The sequence below is a fragment of the Symphalangus syndactylus genome, chromosome 18, assembly GCF_028878055.3.
Source record: "Symphalangus syndactylus isolate Jambi chromosome 18, NHGRI_mSymSyn1-v2.1_pri, whole genome shotgun sequence".
NCBI classification, from domain to species: domain Eukaryota; kingdom Metazoa; phylum Chordata; class Mammalia; order Primates; family Hylobatidae; genus Symphalangus; species Symphalangus syndactylus.
Genome location: NC_072440.2, coordinates 87,145,915 through 87,168,799, shown reverse-complemented (window position 1 = coordinate 87,168,799; position 22,885 = coordinate 87,145,915). Strand labels below are relative to the sequence as shown.

The window sequence follows — 22,885 nt, the reverse complement described above, 5'->3', positions numbered from 1 at the left end:
TCGTGATCCGCCTGCCTTGGCCTCCCAAAGTGCTGGGATTACAGGCATGAGCCACCGCGCCCAGCCTTTTTTTTTTTTTTTTTCGAGACGGAGTCTCGCTCTGTTGCCCAGGCTGGAGTGCAGCGGCGCGATCTCGGCTCACTGCAATGTCTGCCTCCTGGGTTCAAGCGATTCTCCTGCCTCAGCCTCCTGAGTAGCTGGGATTACAGGCTCATGCCACAACACCTGGCTATTTTTTGTATTTTTAGTAGAGATGAGGTTTCACTATGTTGGCCAGGCCAGTCTTGAACTCCTGACCTCACGATCCACCCACTTTGGCCTCCCAAAGTGCTGGGATTACAGGTGTGAGCCACCGCGCCCAGCCAGCCAAGCTCTTTTCTGCACATCCCCTGTCCTAATGTAATTGTAACTTTCATAGTTTTGGTCCTACTTTGGATGCAGTTGAGTATATACCTTTCTCATTAAATGCTCTAGCCTAGGAATTTTTCCATGTGGTTGCCTAAATTATGTCTTGTTTGTTGCTGAAATTATTTTGTTGTCTTCCAAATTATGTCATGGAGGTTTGCACTTAATTGATACCTTTCAGCCAGCTTCCTAAGCTCCACTCAGAGTTCCTTTGTTTACAAACATCCTGGTGAAGTATGTCCTGTGCCTGTGATTAGCAGGTGTGAGAGAAATAGATGCTGGTTCTGGAAGGCTCCTGCCTTTGGCTTTCTCCCCTGAGTTTTCATCAGCTTTTCAATGTATCTGTTTTACTGGGCAGTCTTCAGACTCTGGCCCCAGTTCCTCTTGTTTCTTACGGCTGGTCTCAAATCTCGCACATCACCCTGGTGGTGTGGTTTTATTGGTGCCAACCTTCCTTAGTGGTGGGATGAGTTTCTAATCCAGTTTGCATTGCCAGCGTGTCTATGAAGCTCCGGGAGTGGGGTCCCCGCTTTCGTCACCAGTTCCAGGCTCTCAGCTTCTCCCTCTGGGTGCTGGCAGTTGTGGACGTGGGTGGCTGTTACTCAGTGCTTGGGCCATCTGGCCCTTCCTTTCTGTTCTCTTTCCCCACCACCCTGGCTCCAGCCCTTCTTTTCTTTTCTTTTCTTTCTTTTTTTGCGACAAGATTTTGCTGCGTCACCCAGGCTGGAGTGCAGTGGTGTGATCTCGGCTCACTGCAACCTCCGCCTCCCAGGTTCAAGTGATCCTCCCACCTCAGCCTCCTGAATAGCTGGAATTACAGGTGCATGCTACCACACTGGGCTAATTTTTGCATTTTTTGGTAGAGACAGAAAGAATTTTGCTATGTTGCCTAGGCTGGTCTTGAACTCCTGGGCCCAAGCGATCCTCCCACCTCAGCCTCCCAAAGTGCTAGGATTACAGGTGTGAGCCACCGCATCCGGCATCCTTGTTTTCTTATGCCTTGACTTCTGCTTCTTCTCTAGATGGTCTCCCTTCTTCTTAGCTCTCTAAACTCAAATTCAACCATAGCCAGACCCATGGCTACCCTTCCTAATACACCATTCTTATCCTCCAGTACCTCCTCTTCAGAAAGCCCTCAAACAGCTGCAGAATGCCACGGAGTTCCTCCCTGGGCAGTCAGAGCTTCTTGCAGCCTTGGGGCCCACGGGACTGCTGCTTGGAATCTCCCCTCCAGCTACTCTCAGGCCTTTCCTGCTCCTGAGGAGACCATTGAAATTCTTGAGTCTTAAAAATAGGCGTACCTTTTGACTCCATTTCTGGAAATCCAGCCTAAGGAAATAATCCAGAAAATGGAAAAAGCTGTAATGTCTACACACTTTTTCCAGCATTGTTTAAATAGCATGAAAGTGTAAACAAGATATATGTCAAACAATATGGAGAAAATTTGATGCATTGTTGTGGATCTTCTCACTGGAATTTGAAGCATACATTCAAAATGATAATTATGATGACAGTTCAACACCAGGATAAACACTTAAGAAATAGAATGAAGAGGACCAGGGACCTGCCAGTTATGGAGCCCACTGTGTGTCCCAGCACACACTCGGTGTTTTGCTCACCTCCTACAGACAAGGAAACCCACAGAGGGTGTGGTACACCTGCCTGAGGTCACATAGCTCATGGTCCCAGTTTTGCTGTATTCCAAGGCATGCTCTCTCTATGCTATAAAATACAAAACTGTGTATATTATTTAAGCTATTTAATACTTTTTTTTTTAGACAGAGTCTTGCTCTATTACCTAGTCTGGAGTACAGTGGTGCGATCTCAGCTCACTGCAACCTCCACCTCCCAGGCTCAAGTGATCCTCCCACCTCAGCCTCCCAAATAGCTGGGACTACAGGTGCGTGCCACCATGCCTGGCTAATTTTTGTATTTTTTGTAGAGATGGAGTTTCGCCATGTTTCCCAGGCTGGTCTTGAACTCCTGAGCTCAAGTAATCCACCTGCCTCGGTCTCCCAAAGTGTTGGGATTATTGGCATGAGCCACTGCGTCCAGCCCACTATGTAATGATTCTCTGGAATGCCTGCTATACACTGAGAGCTGGGTGCCGGGTGCCTGCAAGGAGCTCCCAGGCAAGCTTAGGTTCTGAAAAGACATGCACGTGTGCCCCTTTGCTCAACAGTTTCTCTTGCCAGGACCCCCTTTTTCTCCTGTTCTCCTGGTTGGCCCACCTCCTTCCAGGCTCTGCCTCAATTCTTCCTCCCCTGTGAAGCCCTCCTTGACCAACCAGCCTGAGGAGCACACACCCTCCTTTGAGCTTTTGCAACACATAAAACTTTCCATGAGAAACATCAGTACACCCAAGCCGCTTATATTTTATTGATTGTGCCTTTTCTCTCCAACTAGACCGTAAGGGCCTCCAAACCAGCCCTGTGTCTTGGCAATGTCTCATATCGCCAGGTAGCTCTTGGCACAGTGGGGGGACTCATAATGGATACTCAATATATGAGTCAGCAAATCTTACTGTCTCTCCAGTTGTGACCAACCTGGTGTGGGGCTGGTTGGTCGCTCTAGGGGGTGGAGGGAGAGGCTCTGGAATGATGCTGGGATGCTCTTATGCCCTCATGGCCCATCAGGCTCCTGAGCCAGAATCCTCCGCCAGTTACCACCTCTACTCAAAGGAAGCATCTTTGGCTGAGTACAGTGGCTCACGCCTGTAATCTCAGCACTTTGGGAGGCCGAGGCGGATGGATCACTTGAGGTCAGGAGTTCAAGACCAGCCTGGCCAACATGGCAAAATCCCGTCTCTACTAAAATATAAAAATTAGCCAGGCATGGTGGCGTGTGCCTGTAATCCCAGCTACTCAGGAGGCTGAGGCAGGAGAATCGCTTGAACCCGGGAGGCAGAGATTGCAGTGAGCCAAGTTTGCACCACTGCACTCCAGTCTGAGTGACAGAGTGAGACTCCATCACACACACACACAGACACACACACACACACAAAGAAAAGAAAGAAGCATCTTTGCCTTCACTATCTGCCAACCTTTTTTTTTTTTTTTGAGACAGAGTTTTGCTGTGTCATCCAGGCTGGAGTACCGTGGCGCGATCTCGGCTCACTGCAACCTCCGTCTCCCAGGTTCAAGTGATTCTCCTGCCTCAGCCTCCTGAGTAGCTGGGACTACAGGTGCATGCACCACATTGGCTAATTTTTGTATTTTTAGTAGAGATGGGGTTTTACCGTGTTCGCCAGTCTGGTCTCGAACTCCTGACCTCAAGTGATCCTCCTGTCTCCACCTCCTAAAGTGCTGGGATTACAGGCATAAGCCACCATGCCTGGCCTATCTGCCGACTTTTTAAAAAACTTTTTATTTTGAAATATGGATTCAGGGGCTGTTGCAAAGAAATGCACAGAGAGGTCCTGTGTACCCTTCACCCAGCCTCCCGCAGTGTGAACATCATGTATAACTGTAGTTCATTATCCACACCAGGAACTTGGCGGTGGTGCCATCCACAGAGTCTGTTCAGATTTCGTCAGTTACACCTGACTTTTCAAGAAGAATCCATCCTGGAAATTGTCCTTTCCTACTTGAGCACATTTTCTTCATATCCCCACCTGGCATATTTACTCTCGGTTCAAATCTCCTGCAGCTCTGAAGTCAGAGGACCTCCCTGGCTCTGTTCCTGACTCTGTTCCTCACTTCCTGTGTGATCGTGGGCAAATTAGCTAACCTCTGTGAGCCCTGGTTTTCTCTTCTGAAAACTGACAATACTAACCTCATGGGATTTTATTTTTTTAACAAAGTGCTCAAGTTAGGCAGTTAAAATAATAGGCACTCAGGAAATGTCTATTTTCTTTTCACCCTTTCTGACATGGAAAACCCTCTTTCTCACTAAACAATGGAATCCTTCTTGTTTAAATAATGTTCAAAATTAGTCTCCTCTGACCCCTTCCCATCCCATCTCTAGTTTCCTCAGCAACCTCGCTCTGTGTGTGTTTAACAGTTAATTCGTATGATCCTGATTATATGCTCCATGTTCCTGGTGAATATATTTTCAATTCTATTTTTTACCTACCAACAATATAAGGTATTTGCAGGCAGAGACCTCAGTTCTTTATTTTTACAAGTCAACATATTAGATAAGAGCCTAGGTTTAGTGCCATCTGTAAAACAAGGATAACTGTATCAACCTCCTAGGCTTTTTGTGAAGATTAAATGAAAGAATGCATAATGCCTGGAACAGACAAGCTCAAAACACGTTAGCTGTTGTTGACAGTCATGATGGCGCCCTTTCACTTGTGTTTCCTCATGGAGCTTTGTCCTCGGGCAGGGTCTCACTCTGTCACTTGGGCTGGAGTATAGTGGTATGCAGTGCAATGGTATGATCACTGCTTACTGTAGCCTTTACCTCCCAGTCTCAAGCAATCCTCCCACCTCAGCCTCCCAAGTAGCTGGGACTACAGGCATGTGCCACCATGCCTTGCTGATTTTATTTTTATTTTTAGAGATGAGGTTGCACTTTGTTGCCCTGGCTGGTCTCAAACTCCTGGGCTCAAGTGATCCTTCCACCTCAACCTCCCAAAATGTTGAGATTACAGGTGTGAGCCACCATGCCTGGCCTTGGATTTAGATGTCTTAATAGCGATTGGTACTTCACATCCAAGAATAAAATAAAGATAAAGGACATTAAGGGCTATCGTTGCTCCAACATTCCATTTTATTCTACTCTGCCTTTTTTCTCCTAAGTTGGGAAAAAGACTTTAGTAATAATTATCATAGTAATACTGATGATGATGATGATGATGGTGATGGTGAAAGCTAACAATTACTGAGTTCTTACTGTGTGCCAGGAATAGTTGTAAGAACTTCACTCTGTTAACTTATCTAGTCTTCACCACAACCCTATTAAGTAGATTCCCTTCCTTCCATTTTGCAGATAAGTAGACCAAGGCACACAAGATTGTACAGCTTGCCAAAGCTGAAGCTGGGTTTGAAACCAGGCTATTTCCACAAAATGGTTGGGATAAAATTTTCCTGCTGTTAGTGGTCCCGAGAGACAGAGAATGGAAAAACATTCTGTTTATTTTCATCTATTCTTTGCTTGAAGAGCATATCGAAGCCCAAAGAAGCCTGTAGTTCATGAAGAATTGAAGCCCTGACATTAAATCAATCAGACACGTTTCTCTCCTTTTAAATCCCCATCCTCAGTTAAGGTGGCAATCAGATTAACCAAGATTGGCTGGAAACGGGTGAGCATCTCGGAAGCTCTAGAGCTCCAAAAGATCAGGCCACTGACAGCTACTGATTTGTCTGTTACTTCAGGCAAGTCTCACCCACACTATCTCCCCAGGGAGAATTCAGCTGCTGTTTAATTCTACTCCCAGTAAGATCTGTTTGGAAACTCAAATCCTGCCTCCTTCCCCAGATTCATTTTCATCAGCATTTCCTCTTGATCTCTTCAATCCTAAATCTTTCCCAGATGAGATAAATGTCCCGGCCCCTGCAGATGTGCCCCTCTGCTGCACACCAGTCCTGCAGCCACATGGTGCTGTTTGATTTCCTTGGCACCAATAAACAAAACCAGGCTCTGCCTGTATGATTCCTGGCTTTAATTACCAAAGGCAAATTGCTGCGTCACTTGGAATAATGAAAAACTGGAAACAACAGAGAATGATTAAATAAATCAGGATCCAGTCAAAAGATGAAATAATAAGTGCCGTTAAAATGAAGTTTTAAAACTTTTTTTTTTTTTTTTTGAGATGGAGTCTTGCTCTTTTCACCTAGGCTGGAGTGCAATGGCACGATCTCAGCTCATTGCAACCTCTGCCTCCTAGGTTGAAGCAATTCTCCTGCCTTAGCCTCCTGAGTAGCTGGGATTATAGGCACCCGCCACCACGCCTGGCTAATTTTTTGTGTATTTTTAGTAGAGACAGGGTTTCACCATGTTGGCCAGGCTAGTCTTGAACTCCTGACCTCCTGATCTGCCTGCCTTGGCCTCCCAAAGTGTTGGGATCACAGGCGTGAGCCACCATGCCTGGCCGAAAAACCTTCAGTAAGAAAGTAAGTGCTCACAATATAAGAAGAAATTCGGTTTTAACCAATTTTATACATATATATTTTAAAATATACATAAACATGGACACAAAAACTAGAACAAATACACTGAAATTCTAATAGTTATCTTTGAATTACGTGATTCTAAGTGATGTTTATTTTCTTTTTTTCCCCGTTTTATAAATTTATACCCATGAGCATCTATTCCTTTTAAATTCAGAAGCAAGGAAAAGGGGAAAAGAAAAGAGGGAATCTTTTTGTTTTTCTTAAAATTGTCCCCATTGGAGGGTTGTTGATTTTTTGTTTCATGGATTCACCAGTACTTACCAGCTGTCTCCACCCCTAGTGAGGCAGCTCACATCTCACCTCTTCCAGGAAGCCTTCCTGGATTCATTAAACTCAGAGATTTCTTCAGTTTTATGGACTCCTTAGTCTCATTGTGACATATCTTTGACCTTAAATGTGTGCAGGTTTTGTGTCCCCAACTAGAGAGTAAGTTCCTCGATGGCAGAACCTGTCTATTTTAAACTTCTTTCTCTTCTCCACGCCACCCAGCAAGTGTCCTGCGAACTGCTGGAGTTCATTAATGTCAGTGAACACAAGGGCCTCGTGGGAGGCACTTGAATCAGACGCACCTCTCTCTCTGAACTTTGTTCCATTTCCTCCAATTCATTTGAAGGGGGTGTCCGTGCCATTAGCCCTGGGTCAGATTTTATTGTAAATTGTTTAAAAAGAATTCCACTTGCTTTAGTAGGAATGATCAAGCCCAGCCCTTGTCTTTACAAGAAGATTGCAAAGCTGAGAAAATAAATACAAACTATTTTGAGCAAAAAGGCATTTTTCTTGATGAATGGGGAGGAGGGAGTTGATGTTTATAAGAAGGAAAGGAGAGGCCAGGAGGGGAGGTGACTTCCCCGAGTCTCACGCTGATCAAAGGCAGGTGAAGTCACACATCATGCCAGCTTTCCTCCAGCCCTGCTGGGCTCAGGATACTGTATTGAGGTCAGAAGAAAATGAGACCTAGGAATTTACAGTTTATCTTGGGAGAAGAAAAGATGAGTCACTGAAATAACTTCGCCTGAACAAGCAGTGGGAGAAGATTATATAAGGTAATACAGTGTGAAGGATGCACAGAAGTCGAGCTGGCAGAGAGCACACCGTGCCTGTAGTTGGAGGGTGTTGTTCATGGAAGGCTTCCAGGGAGCTCAGCAGGTGTCAGGATCCGCCAGGTGTCAGGTCCATGGCGCTGACTCTCCTGCCCCTTCAACATCTCCAGCTTGTGGCCAGTCCCCGTCACCCAAACATCCTTTCATTCACAGCCACGAGGCTGCGTGGCTCCCCTAATCTGCTCCACTTCTGACCTCCCAGCCCTTCTTACTGTGGACTCTGGCTGCTAGACACAGAGTGTCCCAGGAGGCAGAGCATGAGTGAGAGGACCCCCTACAGTGGAGGAAGGACTTGAAGATGAAGCAACTGTCCCCACCTCTACTGGGGCATCCCTTGTTAAATTCTAAGTTGAATGGTTGACATTTAATGCAGCACAGGCCATGCTACCTGCTTGACCATGAAGCAAACTAAATTAAATATTTGCCTTAGAGCTACATAAAGAATGAATTGAAGTGAAGAGACTGGCCAGGTGCCCGGGACTGGGTGGCAGGTGTTCAGGAGGCTTCCAGCAAGGTGGCTGTGGCGAAGGAGAGCACAAGATGAACTTGGGAAATTGTTAGAGATATATTTTTTGGAAAGTGATGGAAGAATTAGAGGAGTTTCATGGCAGAGGAGAACATGCTATGAGACCTTGGGCAGGGCACTTAACCTCTCTGGTCCTGCCTCTTTATCTGTAAAATGAGAATAATAGTATCTACTTTATGGAGTTGTTACGAGTCTTATATGAAATATTTGTAAAGTGCTTGTCCTAGTGCCTAGTGCAGAGCTGGTGGTAAACCCTGGAATTTTTTTAAATTTATTTTATTTGTAGGACTCTTATCAATGAAGAACTTTGTATCCAACAATAATAAAAAGACATATTGCAAGTTACATTTTGTAGGAGAAGCAAATAAGACTGGCTGCAACAACAGAAATTAGATGCCTGCATTATAGTTTCTTTATACAAACAGTCTGTTCTATAAATAGTAGAATTAAATGCAAACCAAATGCTTTTAAAAGTTTGTATACCTACATGGCAATTACAATCTCCACACACTAAAAATAACAATAACACAGAACACAGTATTCTTAATGATTATAGCACATTTAACACCTTCAGCCATCCTCTGGGTTTTCAGATCATATTGGCAACTGAAATTTCACATCCACATGTGCTTGCTTGGCTAAGGCTACTGTTTCAGAAAGCCTTCTGAATGTTCTAGCAGCTTCCTCCAAGTCGTCACAAGCAAGAATTTTAAGCCCACTGTCTGCTGTCAGTGCCTTAGCATCATCAACTCGTGTACCTTGTAACCCCCACAACAGGTATTTTAATTTCCACATCTTTTACTGCCGTGACTATACCCTGTGCAATAACATCACAGTGCATGATTCCTCAAAAAACGTTGACCAGAATAGCCAGTGCCTTTTTATCTGAAGTGATAAGCTTAAATGCTTCTGTTACTTGATGGACTGTAGCACCACCACCAACATCAAGGAAGTTGGCTGGAGTCCCTCCCCAAAGCTTTTTTTTTTTTTTGAGATGGAGTTTTGCTCTTGTCACCCAGGCTGGAGTGCAGTGGCACCATCTCGGCTCACTGCAACCTCCGCCTCCCATGTTCGAGCGATTCTGCTGCCTCAGCGTCCTGAGTAGCTGGGATTACAGGTGCCTGCCATCACACCTGGCTAATTTTTGTATTTTTAATAGAGACGGGGTTTCACCATGTTGGCCAGACTGTTCTCGATCTTCTGACCTCAGGTGATCTGCCTGCCTTGGCCTCCCAAAGTGCTGGGATTACAGGCGTGAGCCACCACGCCTGGCCCCTGAAGTTTTATTATATCCATTGAGGCCATGGCCAAACCAGCACTGTTTACTAGACAGTCTGTATTTCCTTTCAGGCCAATGTAGTTGAGATCTGCCTTAGCAGCATCTTTGTCACTTGCATCTTCCTGGGTTCAGTCCTGTAGATCAAAGATTTTCTTTTGGCGATAGGCTGAATTAGAGTCAAAATGGATCTTTGCATCCATCACAGCACAGCTCTATCTGAATCTTCACCATTGGATTTATTTCTTATCATGGTTGCATCATATTTCAGAAAAAGGCTGTAAAGCTTGATCATGTTTTCTGCTGCAGAATCCACAATATTAGGTGGAAATCCCATCAAGCCGGAGAGCTTGTTCCTTTTTGATGCCTTCTACAATATCAACAGGTTCTTTAATTGCATCAGGACTCTCAGCAGCAACATCTGCAATGTTGATACCACCATGTGAACTTCCTATTAATACAGGACCTTGAAATAACCTTTCCATCCCTATTGCAAAGTAGTCTTCTCCCCTAGGGTATTTTCGCTTCAATACTTGGTTGCATATTCCGCCCTTTTCTCCCATTTGCTTGGTAAACAACTTTTTCCCAATCATTTCTGAGGAAACAGCTTTTGCTTCTTCTGGAGAGAAAACTATCTTCACTCCTCCTTTGAGGCCACTTTCAAATGTTCCTTTTCCTCTACCATCAGCTAAAACCTGCGCCTTCATCTCAACATCTTTTGAACCTGCTTCTTACTACTTGTGAGTCCCAGAGAACTTGCCAGCAGTACTCATAGTTACAGTTTATCCTGCACATGTTATTTCTTTCTTCTGTACCTGCTTTTTTGGCAATTGCGTAAGCTTCATCTGGTGACTTTGCCACATATCCTTTGGAAACGGAGACGCCAGCTTCTTGCAATAATTCCATACTCATGTATTCATGTAGTGAGAGATCCCTGTGCTATTGCTGCTATACTTGGAGTCCATGGTTATTCAACAATCCATAACTTCCTAGAGTCTGAGCAGTGGCCCGCAAGGCTGTCCAGAGAAGGTGGCTCTGAAGGGTGGCTGCGGCCAACAGCTGGCTGTAGAACATGGAGGCTGCCATTTCTGAGTGAGACCCATTCCCTTGGTGCCGCCTGCAGCTGTACAGGCCCCTGGAATTTTTTTAGATTTTAAAATCAGCATGAGAGAGACTGGAGTGGCAATGAAGGAGAGGAAATAATTCAAAGGAAATAATGTATCTCAGTGGGCCTGGCAGGTGATGCTGGGTTACTAGTAGGGAGTTTGGGGTAGGGGACCTAGATTTTGAAAAGCATGATGTAGTTAGTGTTTGAGACTTTGTTTGTTTCAAACCACCAATCGCCCTGAGTAGAGGGCAGTTCTGATCAAGGGGACAGCTTAGTCAGGCAAACGGGATCCAGCAAGCAGGCCAAAAGAGAAACAGGGCTGCGACGCCTAGCGGTCACGGGGACACAGATGCTGCTGGCAGCCCAGGTGAGGGGTCATGCGTCCTCTGTCGCGACGCTGCCAGCAGCTGCAGGATCTGCTCTCACATGTTGTACAGGCAAGGAGCTGGTGGCACTTCTCACCCTGGCTGTGTGCCGGAATTGTGGTGGAGCATTTTAAACACCTCTGGGCCCTCTTCACAGCACAGGGGTCATTCTGATGAGCAGCCAGGATTGCGGCCACAGGTCAAGCCAGGAGCCAGCTAAGGGGGTTGGGGGAGTGAGGACAAAGCAGGCTAGAGGCCTTGGGCGGACAGGAGGAACTCTGACCCAGGCTCCCTGATGCCCAGTATGTCTGCCTGGAGAGAGCCTGGTCCCAGTGAGCCGGGCCTCAGGAGCTACAGGTGTTGGCAGCCCTAGAAGATGGGCTGGGCACCAAGTTCAGGAACAGGAGCCAACTGTTCTATAACAGGAACTTTTCCCTGAAGTTCCCCTGGGAGTACTGTCTTGTAACCACCCGGAGATCTTTTGCTAAGTGCCTCATAGACTTTGACTTACTGACTTTGAAATTACTGACCTTGAAATTCATGATTGCTTTTCTGCTCAATCACACCGTCCTCCCTTTATTCTACAAACCTGTATGAGCACCCCCTGCACCACCACCCGTGGGTTGGACCCTGTTCCAGCCCTGGGACACAGTGGGGACAAATGGACAAAGGTCCCACTCTTGAGGAGCTTACCTTCGAGTGGGGAGATGGAGTGTAGACACGGATGAAATGTGTCCATTGGTAAAAAGCACTAGGAAAAGGAATAAACCAGGACAGAAAATTAAAGTGGAATGCTGGTCAGGGAAGCTCTTTCCAGCTACGTGACATTTGGGCAGAGACCTTAGGGACATGAGAGTGGGAGGTCAGAGGACATGGGGAAGAACATTCTGGACAGGGGGTTTGGGGCAAAATGAGCCATCGAGGGAGGTCTCACCATTCTTATGGTTTTAAAGGAGGAAGCTGCTAAAATCATGTCATCGAACATTTGGTTTATTCCTACTGATTTGCCTTTTCAGTGGCAGTGCAGCTACATACTAGGGATTTGGCCATATCACGTTTCCCTCTCTTCCTTGAAATAGGTATGAAAATATCAGGTAAGACAACTCCTAGTGACAGAAGAGGATCCTTCATAAATTTACCTTCGGCTACTGTGGTTGGATCTGCCAGATGCAATCCCCAGAGAGTGAAAGAGGACCCATTGGAAAGTGTTTGTCTTAGAAATAAAATGGCTCAGAATTAAGTGATTCTTTTATAGGCATATAGTTGTGAGTTAAACTCCACAATTTGTATGTATGAATACTAACATTAAGAATAAATACCATCAGAAGTAAGATTGAAGAAATATATAAAAACATATTACTTAGTGTCTCATTATAATGAACTGTTTTTAGTTTCTTTTTAATGTCTATTATTTGTTTCTTTCCTAGCTGGGTTTTGTGGCTACTTAGAATTCACCGTTGCTGGGTTGGAAGCTTTCTAGGGGTGCTTGTGGGTTCCCAGCACCCACTAAGCTGTGTTGGGACCCAGAGGCTGGGCGCTCCTGACCAAAGCGTCCCCGGCTCTCCTCTCGGAGAGGAGAACTGAGAATCTCCTGCCATCAGCTTCGATTACCTACCCAGGAAGTGTGGAGTATTGCACAGGGCCAGACAGTAAGAAAAGGGAAGAGCTAGAATTTCATCCTAAGCCTGTCTGACCTCTGAGCCCAAATTCTTAACCACTGTGCTCTGGTGGTTTGCAGACTCAAAGTGTGGTCCTGGGACCAGGGGCATCAGCATCCCCTGGGAACCTCAAAGAAATGCAGAGTCTCAGGCCTCACCCCAGAGTCTAATCAGAGCTTGCATTTTAACCAGATCCCCAAGGGATGTGTGCACTCTACAGCCTGAGAGGCACTGGCCTAGTGGTTCTCTTTCCACATAGGCCTCGGTTTCCCTAGCTCTGTGACAACAGTAACCCATCCCTTCCCTGGTTTTGTATTTCAGAACATGGACTCTGAAGGTAGATTTTTGGGGTTCAGATTCTAGTCTGCCATTTATTAGCTGTGTGGCTTTAGGCAGGTAACTTAACCACTTAATGCCTCAGTTTTCTCATCTATAAAATGGGGATAAAAATAGTACTATGCCATGGGTTTGTGAACCCGGAAAATCTGAGACAGGTTTCAGTTAATTAATTAATTAATTTTTAATTTTTATTTATTTTTTTTTGAGAAGGAGTCTCACTCTGTCACCTGGTTGGGGTGCAGTGGCGCAATCTCGGCTCACTGCAACCTCTGCCTCCCAGATTCAAGCGATTCTTGTGCCTCCGCCTCCTGAATAGCTGGGATTACAGGCACGCGCTGCCACGCCCTGCTAATTTTTTTGTATTTTTAGTAAAGAAGGGGTTTCACCGTGTTGGCCAGGCTGGTGTCGAGCTCCTGACCTCAAGCGATCCACCTGTCTCAACCTCCCGAAGTGTTGGGATCACAGGCGTGAGCCACCGTGACCGGACAGTGTCAGTTAATTTAGAAAGTTTATTTTGCCAGGCTGAGGATGTGCCCATGACACAGCCTCAGGAGGTCCTGACAACACAGTTTGGTTTTATACATTTTAGGGAGACATGAGACATCAATCAATATATGTAAGATGTACACTGGTTCAGTCCAGAAAGGTGGGACAACTTGAGGCAAAGGCGGGACGACTCAAAGTGGAGAGGGGGCTTCCAGGCTGTAGGTAGATAAAAGAGAAATGGGTGCATTTTTTAGAGTTTCTGATTAGCCTCTTCAAATGAGGCAATCAGATATACATTTATCTCAGTGAGCAAAGGGGGGACTTTGAATAGAATGGGAGGCAGGTTGGCTCTAAGCAGTTCCCAGCTTGACTTTTCCCTTTAGCTTAGTGATTTGGGGGCCCCAAGATTTATTTTCCTTTCACAGGTTGTTATAAGGATTACAAAAGTTGGTGCATGTGAAGTATTTTAGAGCTGTGCCTGGCTCACAAGGAATAAGTCACCCACTGTCTTTTTCACTGCTATGAACCCTACCCCCTGTCTTCTTGTACCTCTCTTCTGGGAAGCCTTCCCCAACTATCAGAGCTTAAGATAATTTCTCTCTTTTTAGATTCTATGGCAAATAATCTGGGACTTCCATCGTAAAACTGTAACTTAGGGAAAATCTGTTATTGTATTGATAAGGAAACTTAAGTCTCAAAGGTCAAATGACAGAATTGGGCCTGGAACTCAAAGGTCAAATGACAGAAGCAGGACTTAAACACCAGTACTCTTTAAACTCTAAAATTAGGGCTGTTCCCAATGTGCTACATTTATAGTATTATATTCCTTCCTATTTCCCACCTGTTTTTAAAGTAGGTAATAAAGGTCTTGAAAAAAGCATAATAAAGATATTCATCACAATGATTTATTTATTTATTTATTTATTTATTTATTTATTTATTTATTTATTGAGACGGAATCTCCTTCTGTTGCCCAGGCTGGAGTGCAATGGCACAATCTCAGCTCACTGCATCCTCCACGTCCCCGGCTCAAGTGATTCTCCTGCCTCAGTCTCCCGAGTAGCTGGGAGTACAGGCCTGCGCCACTACAGCTGACTAATTTTTGTATTTTTAGTAGAAACGGGATTTCACCATGTTGGCCAGGCTGGTCTCGAACTTGTGACCTCAAGTGATTCGCCTGCCTCAGCCTCCCAAAGTGCTGGGATTACAGGTGTGAGCCAGCGTGCCTGGCCAAAATGAGGGTGCTAGTGGCTGTTGACTTTTCAGAATATGTTAATTTGTGCTATGAATCTGGTATAGGGGGATTTAGTATGCCTGGCTTCGTATATTTATTTGTCCTTGGAGCCTTTTTCTAGGAAATGCTTGTTAGCATCACACAGCTAGTGTTTCATGGAACATAGTTTGGGGACTGTGGCTCTGCTCTCCAGAGCATCTGCTCTCCAGAGCATCTGCTCTCCTACCCCATGTACTTCTTCTTTTTAAGACTCTAGTTTTTAGAGCATACAGTATGTAACTTTTTCAGATTGGCTTCTTTCCCTTAGTAATATATATTTAAGTTTCCTCCATGTCTTTTCATGGCTTGATCGCTCATTTCTTTTTAGTGCTGGATAATATTCCGTTGTCTGGATATACCACAGTTTATTCACCCACTGCAGGACATCTCGGTTGCTTCCAAGTTTTGGCAATTCTAAATAAAGCTGCGGTAAACATCCATGTGCAGGTTTTTGTGTAGACATAGTTTTCATTTCCTTTGGGTAAATACCAAGGGGTGTGATTGCTGGATCGTATTGTAAGAGTTTATTTAATTTTTTAAGAAGCTGCCAAACTGTCTTCCAAAGTGGCTGTACCAGTTTGCATTCCCACCAGCAGTGAATGAGGGTTCCTGCTGCTCCACATCCCTGCCAGCATGCACTGTTAGTGTTCTGGATCTGGGCCATTCTAATAGGTATGGAGTGGTATCTCGTTGTTTTAATTTACATTTCCCGATGACATATGATGTGGAGCATCTTTTCATAGGCTTGTTTGCCACCTGCATATCTCCTTTGGTGAGATGTCTATTAAGGTTTCAGGCCCTTTATTTATTTATTTATTGAGACAGAGTCTTGCTCTGTCTCCCAGGCTGGAGTGCAGTGACGTGATCTTGGCTCACTGCAACCTCTGCCTCCTGGGTTCAAGTGATTCTGTTACCTCAGCCTCCCGAGTAGCTGGGATTACAAGCATACGCCACCACACCTGGCTAATTTTTGTATCTTTAGTAGAGGCAGGGTTTTGCCATGTTGGCCAGGCTGGTCTCGAACTCATGACCTCAAGTGATCTGCCCACTTCAGCCTCCCAAAGTGCTGAGATTACAGGCATGAACCACCCCATCTGGCCCCATTTTTAATTGGGTTATTTTCTTATTGTTTAGTTTTAAGTGTTTGTATTAGTCCATTCTCATGCTATGAACGAAAACATACCTGAGACTGGGTAATTTATAAAGGAAAGAGCTTTAATTGACTCACAGTTCAGCATGGCTGGGGAGGCCTCAGGAAACTTACAATTACGGCAGAAGGGGAAGCAAACATGTCCTTCTTCATATGGCGGCAGTGAGAAGTGCAGAGTGAAGCAGGGAAAAGCCCCTCATAAAACTGTCAGATCTCGTGAGAACTCACCCACTATCACAAGAACAGCATGAGGGTAACTGTCCCCATGATTAAATTACCTCCCCCTAGGTCCCTCCCATGACACGTGGGGATTATGAGAACTACAATTCAAGATGATATTTGGGTAGGGACACAGCCAAACCATGTCAGTGTTTCTTATATTTTGAAGATTATATATATATAATCTTCATATATGTATATATATATATACACACACACACACACACATATTCTTTATTAGCTGTGTCTTCTACAAATACTTTCTCCTAGTCTATGACTTTTCATTCTTTTGACAGCATCTTTTGAAGAGCAGGAATTTTTTTTTTTTTTTTTTTGAGATGGAGTCTCGCTCTGTTGCCTAGGCTGTAGTGCAATGGCATGATCTCGGCTCACTGCAACCTCCGGGTTCAAGTGATTCTCCTGCCTCAGCCTCCCAAGTAGCTGGGACTATAGGCACCCGCCACCATGCCCAGCTAGTTTTTGTATTTTTAGTAGAGATGGGGTTTCACCATGTTGGCCAGGCTGGTCTCGAACTCCTGACCTCAAGTGATCCACCTACATCAGCCTCCCAAAGTGCCAGGATTACAGGCTTGAGCCACCATGCCCAGCCAAAGAGCAGGAATTTTTAATCTTCATGAACTCCATTTTATCAGTTCTTTCTGTCATGGATTGTGCCCTTGGTTTTTTATCTAAGAAGTCATTGCCAAAAGTGAAGGTCATGTAGGCTTTTTCCTATGTTATCTTCAAGAAGTTTTATAGCTTTGAGTTTGACATTCAGGTGAATGATCTATTTTGAGTACGCTTCTGTACAGGGTGTAAGGGCTGTATCTACGTTCATTTTCTTTTTTTTTGCTTGTGGATGTCCAGCTGATCCACCTGTCAGTTCTTTCACTAGAAGTGCACTGCCTTGATTGCTGAAGCTTCCTCATGCACTTGTCAGTCCCTTAAGGTTCACCTCCTCTTCCCCTACCGCACGGCAGCCACTCCACTAGTGGCCTTCCAATGGCAAGTCCCATGGATTCTCTCCAGTGTGCCTCTTGTTTGTGACTCCATTCTGTTGTGTGAGCTCATGTTGTGTCACCTTTGCATTGGGGTTTGTAGAATTGGTGCTGAGGTTCTGGCTTTGGCAAGATGGCCAGACAGGAATGCAGGTTGAGGTCAAGGTATCATTACTTGCAAGTGCACAGAGCTGCCTTGGGGAAGTGGCACGTGTTTCAGACCCACAGTATTCTGAAGGAGTGTTCTGTGATTCTCACTTCTTAGGCCTTTGGATGTCTAAGGGCCTTGGTCGCTGTGGCCAAGCAAGTGGTCAGTAGAATAGCCCCGCTAAGATGTACCAAGCCAGCACTAACCAGCTGGCATGGATGGAAGGGCTCAATGGCACTGGGCCTGGGGGAAAGCAGAAAGGGGCGGGCAGTTTCCAGAACCTTCCTGGGGCCTGACAGTCCTGGCCCTGCTGTAAGTGCTTTGTAGCCCTGGACTGGCTCTGGTCTTCTACCAGCCCTGTGGGATAGCCCTAGCCCTGTTACAGAGATAGGACACCCATGCATAGAGAATGTTGTTACTTGCTCCTAGTCACAGTTTAGGAAGTGGCAGTGCCAGGATTTGACCTGAGAGCCCATGCTGTTGGCCGCGCTGCCTCCCTAGCCCCTGCCCTCAGAGGGCTGAAGAGGTTAGGAAGAAAGGAAAGACAAGAAAGAAGTGTTGGGGAGTAAGTCGGGAAGCCCTCACCTTCCCCTGTTATTCTTTAGGCCTTCTTACCTCCTTTCTACCGGTGCAGAAAGGCCCTGGGGCCCTGCGGGACCGGTTCCCACCCATCATGGGCCCTGCGTGGTGGCGGCTCCTGGAGGCCTCTGTGCTGCAGAAGCCACCTTCCCTGAAGGGCCTGTGGACCAGAGAGGGAAGGATGTAGCAAGGGGTGGCCTGAGGAGCTCCCCTTCTGGAATACAAGAGAGCAGGAGGCAGCAGCCTATCTGGTTTTCATTTGAGAAGAACTGAGTTGGTGTCCCCAGACCAGGACTGTCCCGGCCTGATGTCTCAGGGAATGCTCTCCAGCCAGAGTAGCTGCACTGACAACCCCACAGCCCCCTTGGGGCACTGTGTGGAAGTTTCTACCGTGAGTACCCAGGATGATATTGAGCTCTCTCCTTGACAAGCCTGGGTTCTAGCAGCTGTGAGCTTGGCCTCTGTCCAGCGCAGGCCTCGGCTCACAGGCCCTTCAGAACATTTCAAGGGAGGAACTGACACTACAATTTTTTTAGTCCTAACTTCCCCATGTTTCTGTTTCCTCACTCCCTTAAAATGCAAAGGGCCAATGTTCCTGGTTTAGGGACTGTGACAAGGGAGGCTGCTGGGAGAGCGTGGAGCGTGTGCTACCTGGGCACCTTGGAAAGATGCATCCTGGCAGCTACGCCAGGCAGAAGACTGGGCAGCTGCAGGTTTAAACCCTGGGCTTCCAGGCCCAAGAAGGGGGACTGGGTCCCTGGGAGCTGTCCCATCACAAGAAATAACCCTGGATGCCAACCAGAACCCTAACACCTTTTCTCAGGCAGGGGCAGGGAGAGGGTGAGGAGATGCCAGGAACGAGGTTGAGCAAGGAGGCTGAACCTGGAGAGCCTGGGCATGCAGCCCGCCCACTGGTCTGCCTGGTCTCTTCCGTCCTGGGGTGGGTGGAAGCTGAGGGTGGTGGAGGGGATCACAAATAAGTTACCTGCCCCTGGGTGCCCGCCATCCTCTTGGTGCCCCATGGCTACTCCAAGGACATGCCCATCCCCAAACCCAAATCACCCCAGAGCCAAAACTGCTGCTGTTTCCTCCTCGAGTGGCACCCACCCCATCCCCCTCCCAATCAAAACTCTCAAAGAACTCTTTTCTCCACCCTATGTAAACCTCTTTTGTGATTAAAGTAATTCCCAATGAAGGAACTCATTCTTTTCTGAATGATCGTAAGCTTAATCTTCCCAGGGCACATTTGCATTTCAAGTGGTGCGCTTGTACAGATAGAATTCATCTTTAATTGGCAGAATGAAGGGGCGCTTACTGGGCGGGAGGGAGGAGGTGGACTTTCCCAGGCCCCTCCGGGCCCCTCCCTGAAGTCCTCCTCTCTCCTCCTCCACTCCCGCCCAGTGGAGCTGGGTGGATTTGGAGGTTGACTGAAGTGCAATGGCTATTATTCCTTTACTAATTAAAACTTTTTATGGTGAGACCTAGAGTTGCCAACTTCTAATTTTGCCAGTTTGTTTTATTACTGGTTTCCTAACACCATCACTTCACAGAACCAAAACATGAAGGAGGAGGTCACTTCAATCTTCTCAATGGAGTAAATTTAGCTTTACACAAACATACCACAGGGTTGTTAGATTTTTCATTTTGCTACAGATTGGTGCAAACCTCACTGGGGGCCGGCATTTGAGAACCACAAACTGGATGCCCCCCAAGGCCTGCTCAACTCTAAAAGGCCACAGTTTTCAAATTCCACTGTCACACTGTGTTAAAGATGCATTGTCAAATGCGAATCATTGATGATGATGTTAATTTTATCATAGTTGCACATAACTTTCTATCATGGAAATGGCTCCAGGAGATAGGATGATAGAGGGAGACTGAAGAGCAGGGAATAAAGAAAGTTAGGGGCAAACGAGGGGGCAGATAGGGAAGAACACCTGCCCCCGAAACGTGTATCCATCTTCCTAGGATGCTCGGTTAGATTCTTGGGCTGCAGGAGGCAGTTTCATATTCCTGTCCCGGAAACGTGAGTGTGTGTAATAGCACAGTAGGCGGGCGCAGCACCTGACCTTTATGTAAGCTCCCACCCACGAAGCCTCACCCCTCAAAATGCTCCCTGTGGCCTGGCCTTGCATATGGCACTGTGCCCAACCCCCAAGCAAAAGACATGAAGGTGCCAGAATGGCACATGGCAGATGTCTTAGAATGTGGGGGTGGGGGACAATGAGAGATGCCAGCTCTGAGAGGACAAGGCCCCGAGCCCTCCAAGGGAGGGGCCTGTCTGTTTCCAGCCTGTCTGTTTCCTGCCACTCACAGGCCACCCTGGCCCTGGCTCCAAGCTTTCTTGGGCCTGACCAGGAGGCTTTGCTCACAGTTTTTCCCATTCTCATTCCAGGTGTGTGTGGCTGCTGTGGTGCCCTACGCCCCAGGTACAAAAGGCTGGTTGACAACATCTTCCCTGAGGATCCCGAGGTAGGTCATGTCTCTGGCAGGCCTCGTGGCTCTCACGGTCCAGGCAGGGTCTCTGACGGGGGCAGCTTGGAAGCCAGGTCTCCTGCCGGGTGGGGAAGGCAGGGCCTCTCAGGGTCCCTGGGCACTGAGCCTTCCCAGAGAAACTGGAACCTGGGCCACAGCCATGGGCAGTGGTGAGAGGCCGCTAGGGACATGAAGGATGAGGGCATTTGGATCTGCAGAAGGCAGCTGGAAGTGTGTCTCGGCATGCTTGTGGCCATCACTCTCCAACCGAGACATCTTTCTCCTGCATGTCTCTCTGTGTGATTGCCTCTGGAGCTGCTAACTCTTTGCATGATTGTAGCTCCCTGCTGGTCAGTGTGAGGATTCCCCTGTCTTGGGTTGGGCTCAGGAGCCCAGGTCTTTCCCCCTGGCTGCCACCCTCTGGTGTCTGCCAGGTGTCTAGGGGCACACACACAGGGCCTGTCCTCCAAGCCGCCTCTCCACCCATCAGGCTGCTTTGTGGGTTGTGGTCTGGGAAACATTGGGATCTGATGTACTTGACTTGCTCTCTGGGAACCAATGGCCTGTCTTGATGGGAGCATCCTTTGTAGAGTTCCCTAAGAGCTGCAGAGCTGCCTTCGTCCTGTGTGTGTCTTGGTGCCGGCTATCCAACATGCTTTAATTTGAGGTGGCTTTTTTTTTGAGATGGAGTTTCACTCTGTCGCCAGGCTGGAGTGCAGTGGCGCGATCTCGGCTCACTGTAACCTCTGACTCCCTGGTTTAAGCAATTCTTCTGCCTCAGCCTCCTGAGCAGCTGGGATTAGAGGCACATGCCACCATGCCCAGCTAATTTTTTGTACTTTTAGTAGAGATGGGGTTTCACCATGTTGGCCAAGATGGTCTTGATATCCTGACCTTGTGATCCGCCCACCTCAGGCTCCCAAAGTGCTGGGATTACAGGCGTGAGCCACCGCACCCGGCCTGGGTGGCTTTTAATGACGCCGTATCATCCATTCCTACACACACACACACACACACACACACGGTATACATATACACACCCATACACACATACATGTATACATTCATGTATATATATCCATACCCATGCACACACATATATACATTTTATACATTTGTATCACTTACTATTCTTTTCTCCCCCCTGAGACAGAGTCTCACTCTGTCGCCCAGGCTAGAGTGCAATGGCGCAATCTTGGCTCACTGCAACCTCCGCTCCCCGGGTTCAAGCAATTCTCCTGCCTCAGCCTCCTGAGTAGCTGGGATTATAGGCACTCACCACCATGCCTGGCTAATTTTTGCATTTTTAGTAAAGACAGCGTTTCACCATGTTGGCCAGGCTGGTCTCAAACTCATGATCTGCTCACCTCAGCCTCCCAAAGTGCTGGGATTATAGGCGTGAGCTTATAACTAAAACTATGTTTTAATCATCTGCCTGTCCCTGAAACCTACATGTGCTCTGGCACATCCATAAAGGGCACTCTGTAAATGTTGATTCAGTCGAATTATTATTTTTCTCTAGACTTGAACTCGTCTAGCCATAGTGTGGCCATAGTGAGCACAAGTTGTTTTCTCCTACAGGATGGTCTGGTGAAGACCAACATGGAGAAGCTGACCTTCTATGCCCTCTCGGCTCCAGAAAAACTTGATCGTATTGGCGCCTACCTCTCTGAGAGGCTCATCCGTGACGTGGGTCGCCATCGATATGGGTAAGTAGTTTGGAAGAGAGAGAGAGATTGTCAGGAACTATATCGTTAGGCTAAACATAGGGTCCTTTTAAGAAAATGATGGCCAGGCAGAGTGGCTCACGCCTGTAATCCCAGCACTTTGGGAGGTCAAGGTGGGAGGATCACTGAGGCCAAAAGGTCAAGACTAGCCTGGGCAACATAGCGAGATTCCATCTCTACAAAAAATTTAAAAATTAGCCAGGTGTGGTGGTGCACACCTGTAGTGCCAGCTACTTGGGAGGCTGAGGCAGAAGGATCACTTGAGCCCAGAAGGTCGAGGCTGCAGGGAACCATGATTGTGCCACTGCATTCCAACCTGGGTGACTCTCAGAGTAAGACTTTTTCTCAAAAAGAGAAAAAAAAAAAAGAAATAGATTATCAGACAGACCAAGAAAACTGAGGACTGGGGCTAAGGAGTATATCCCATGTGATCTTCCAAAGGCAGGGTCTAGTGTGATGCTGCTGCCGAGGTTTGAGAAGAAGAGGGTGTTGGCTTCCTACAAGCACCTCTTCCAGCATCCATTCTCTCTTGCGTTTCCATACAGAAGCCCTCATACAGTCTGGGGCCTTAAAAAAAATTAAGGCTATGATTGCACCGCCATCCTCATCCAACCTATCCTGCCTTATCCCACTTACTGTCTTGAAAACAAAGGAGGAGTCATCTACATTCTAGTAAGAAGACAGAGTTAAGGGCAATTTGTCCATTAAAAATACACTTAGGTGAAATATTTATCAATCTTCTGAAAGGGAAGGGCTTTCTATGTTTAAAGAGAGAAGAAATCTTAAAGCAAGTGACTGATCAATAGACTTAACTGTTGAAAAATTTAAATATTTTGATGTCAATATAGAAACACTCAGACCAGGCACGGTGGCTCGTGACTATAATCCCAGCACTTTGGGAGGCTGAGGGGGGAGGATCACTTGGGCCCAGGAG

General features: G+C 46.7%; 1 protein-coding gene and 1 pseudogene across 4 annotated transcripts in view; one reads left to right on the top strand and one right to left on the bottom strand.

Moving 5' to 3' along the window:
• EFR3B (EFR3 homolog B) overlaps window positions 1-22,885 on the top strand; it is a 113,231-nt gene that overhangs the window by 28,924 nt on the left and 61,422 nt on the right. For 2 of the 4 annotated variants that reach the window (XM_055254198.2, XM_055254202.2), the window contains exons 2-3: window positions 20,145-20,221; window positions 21,806-21,933. In XM_055254198.2, coding sequence (XP_055110173.1) covers window positions 20,145-20,221; window positions 21,806-21,933 — 205 coding nt within the window. Of the gene's footprint in view, window positions 1-20,144; window positions 20,222-21,805; window positions 21,934-22,885 lie in introns of those variants that run through there. The other 2 variants (XM_055254200.2, XM_055254203.2) reach the window with 2 other exon arrangements.
• LOC129468531 (succinate--CoA ligase [ADP-forming] subunit beta, mitochondrial-like) lies at window positions 6,892-11,270 on the bottom strand (annotated as a pseudogene).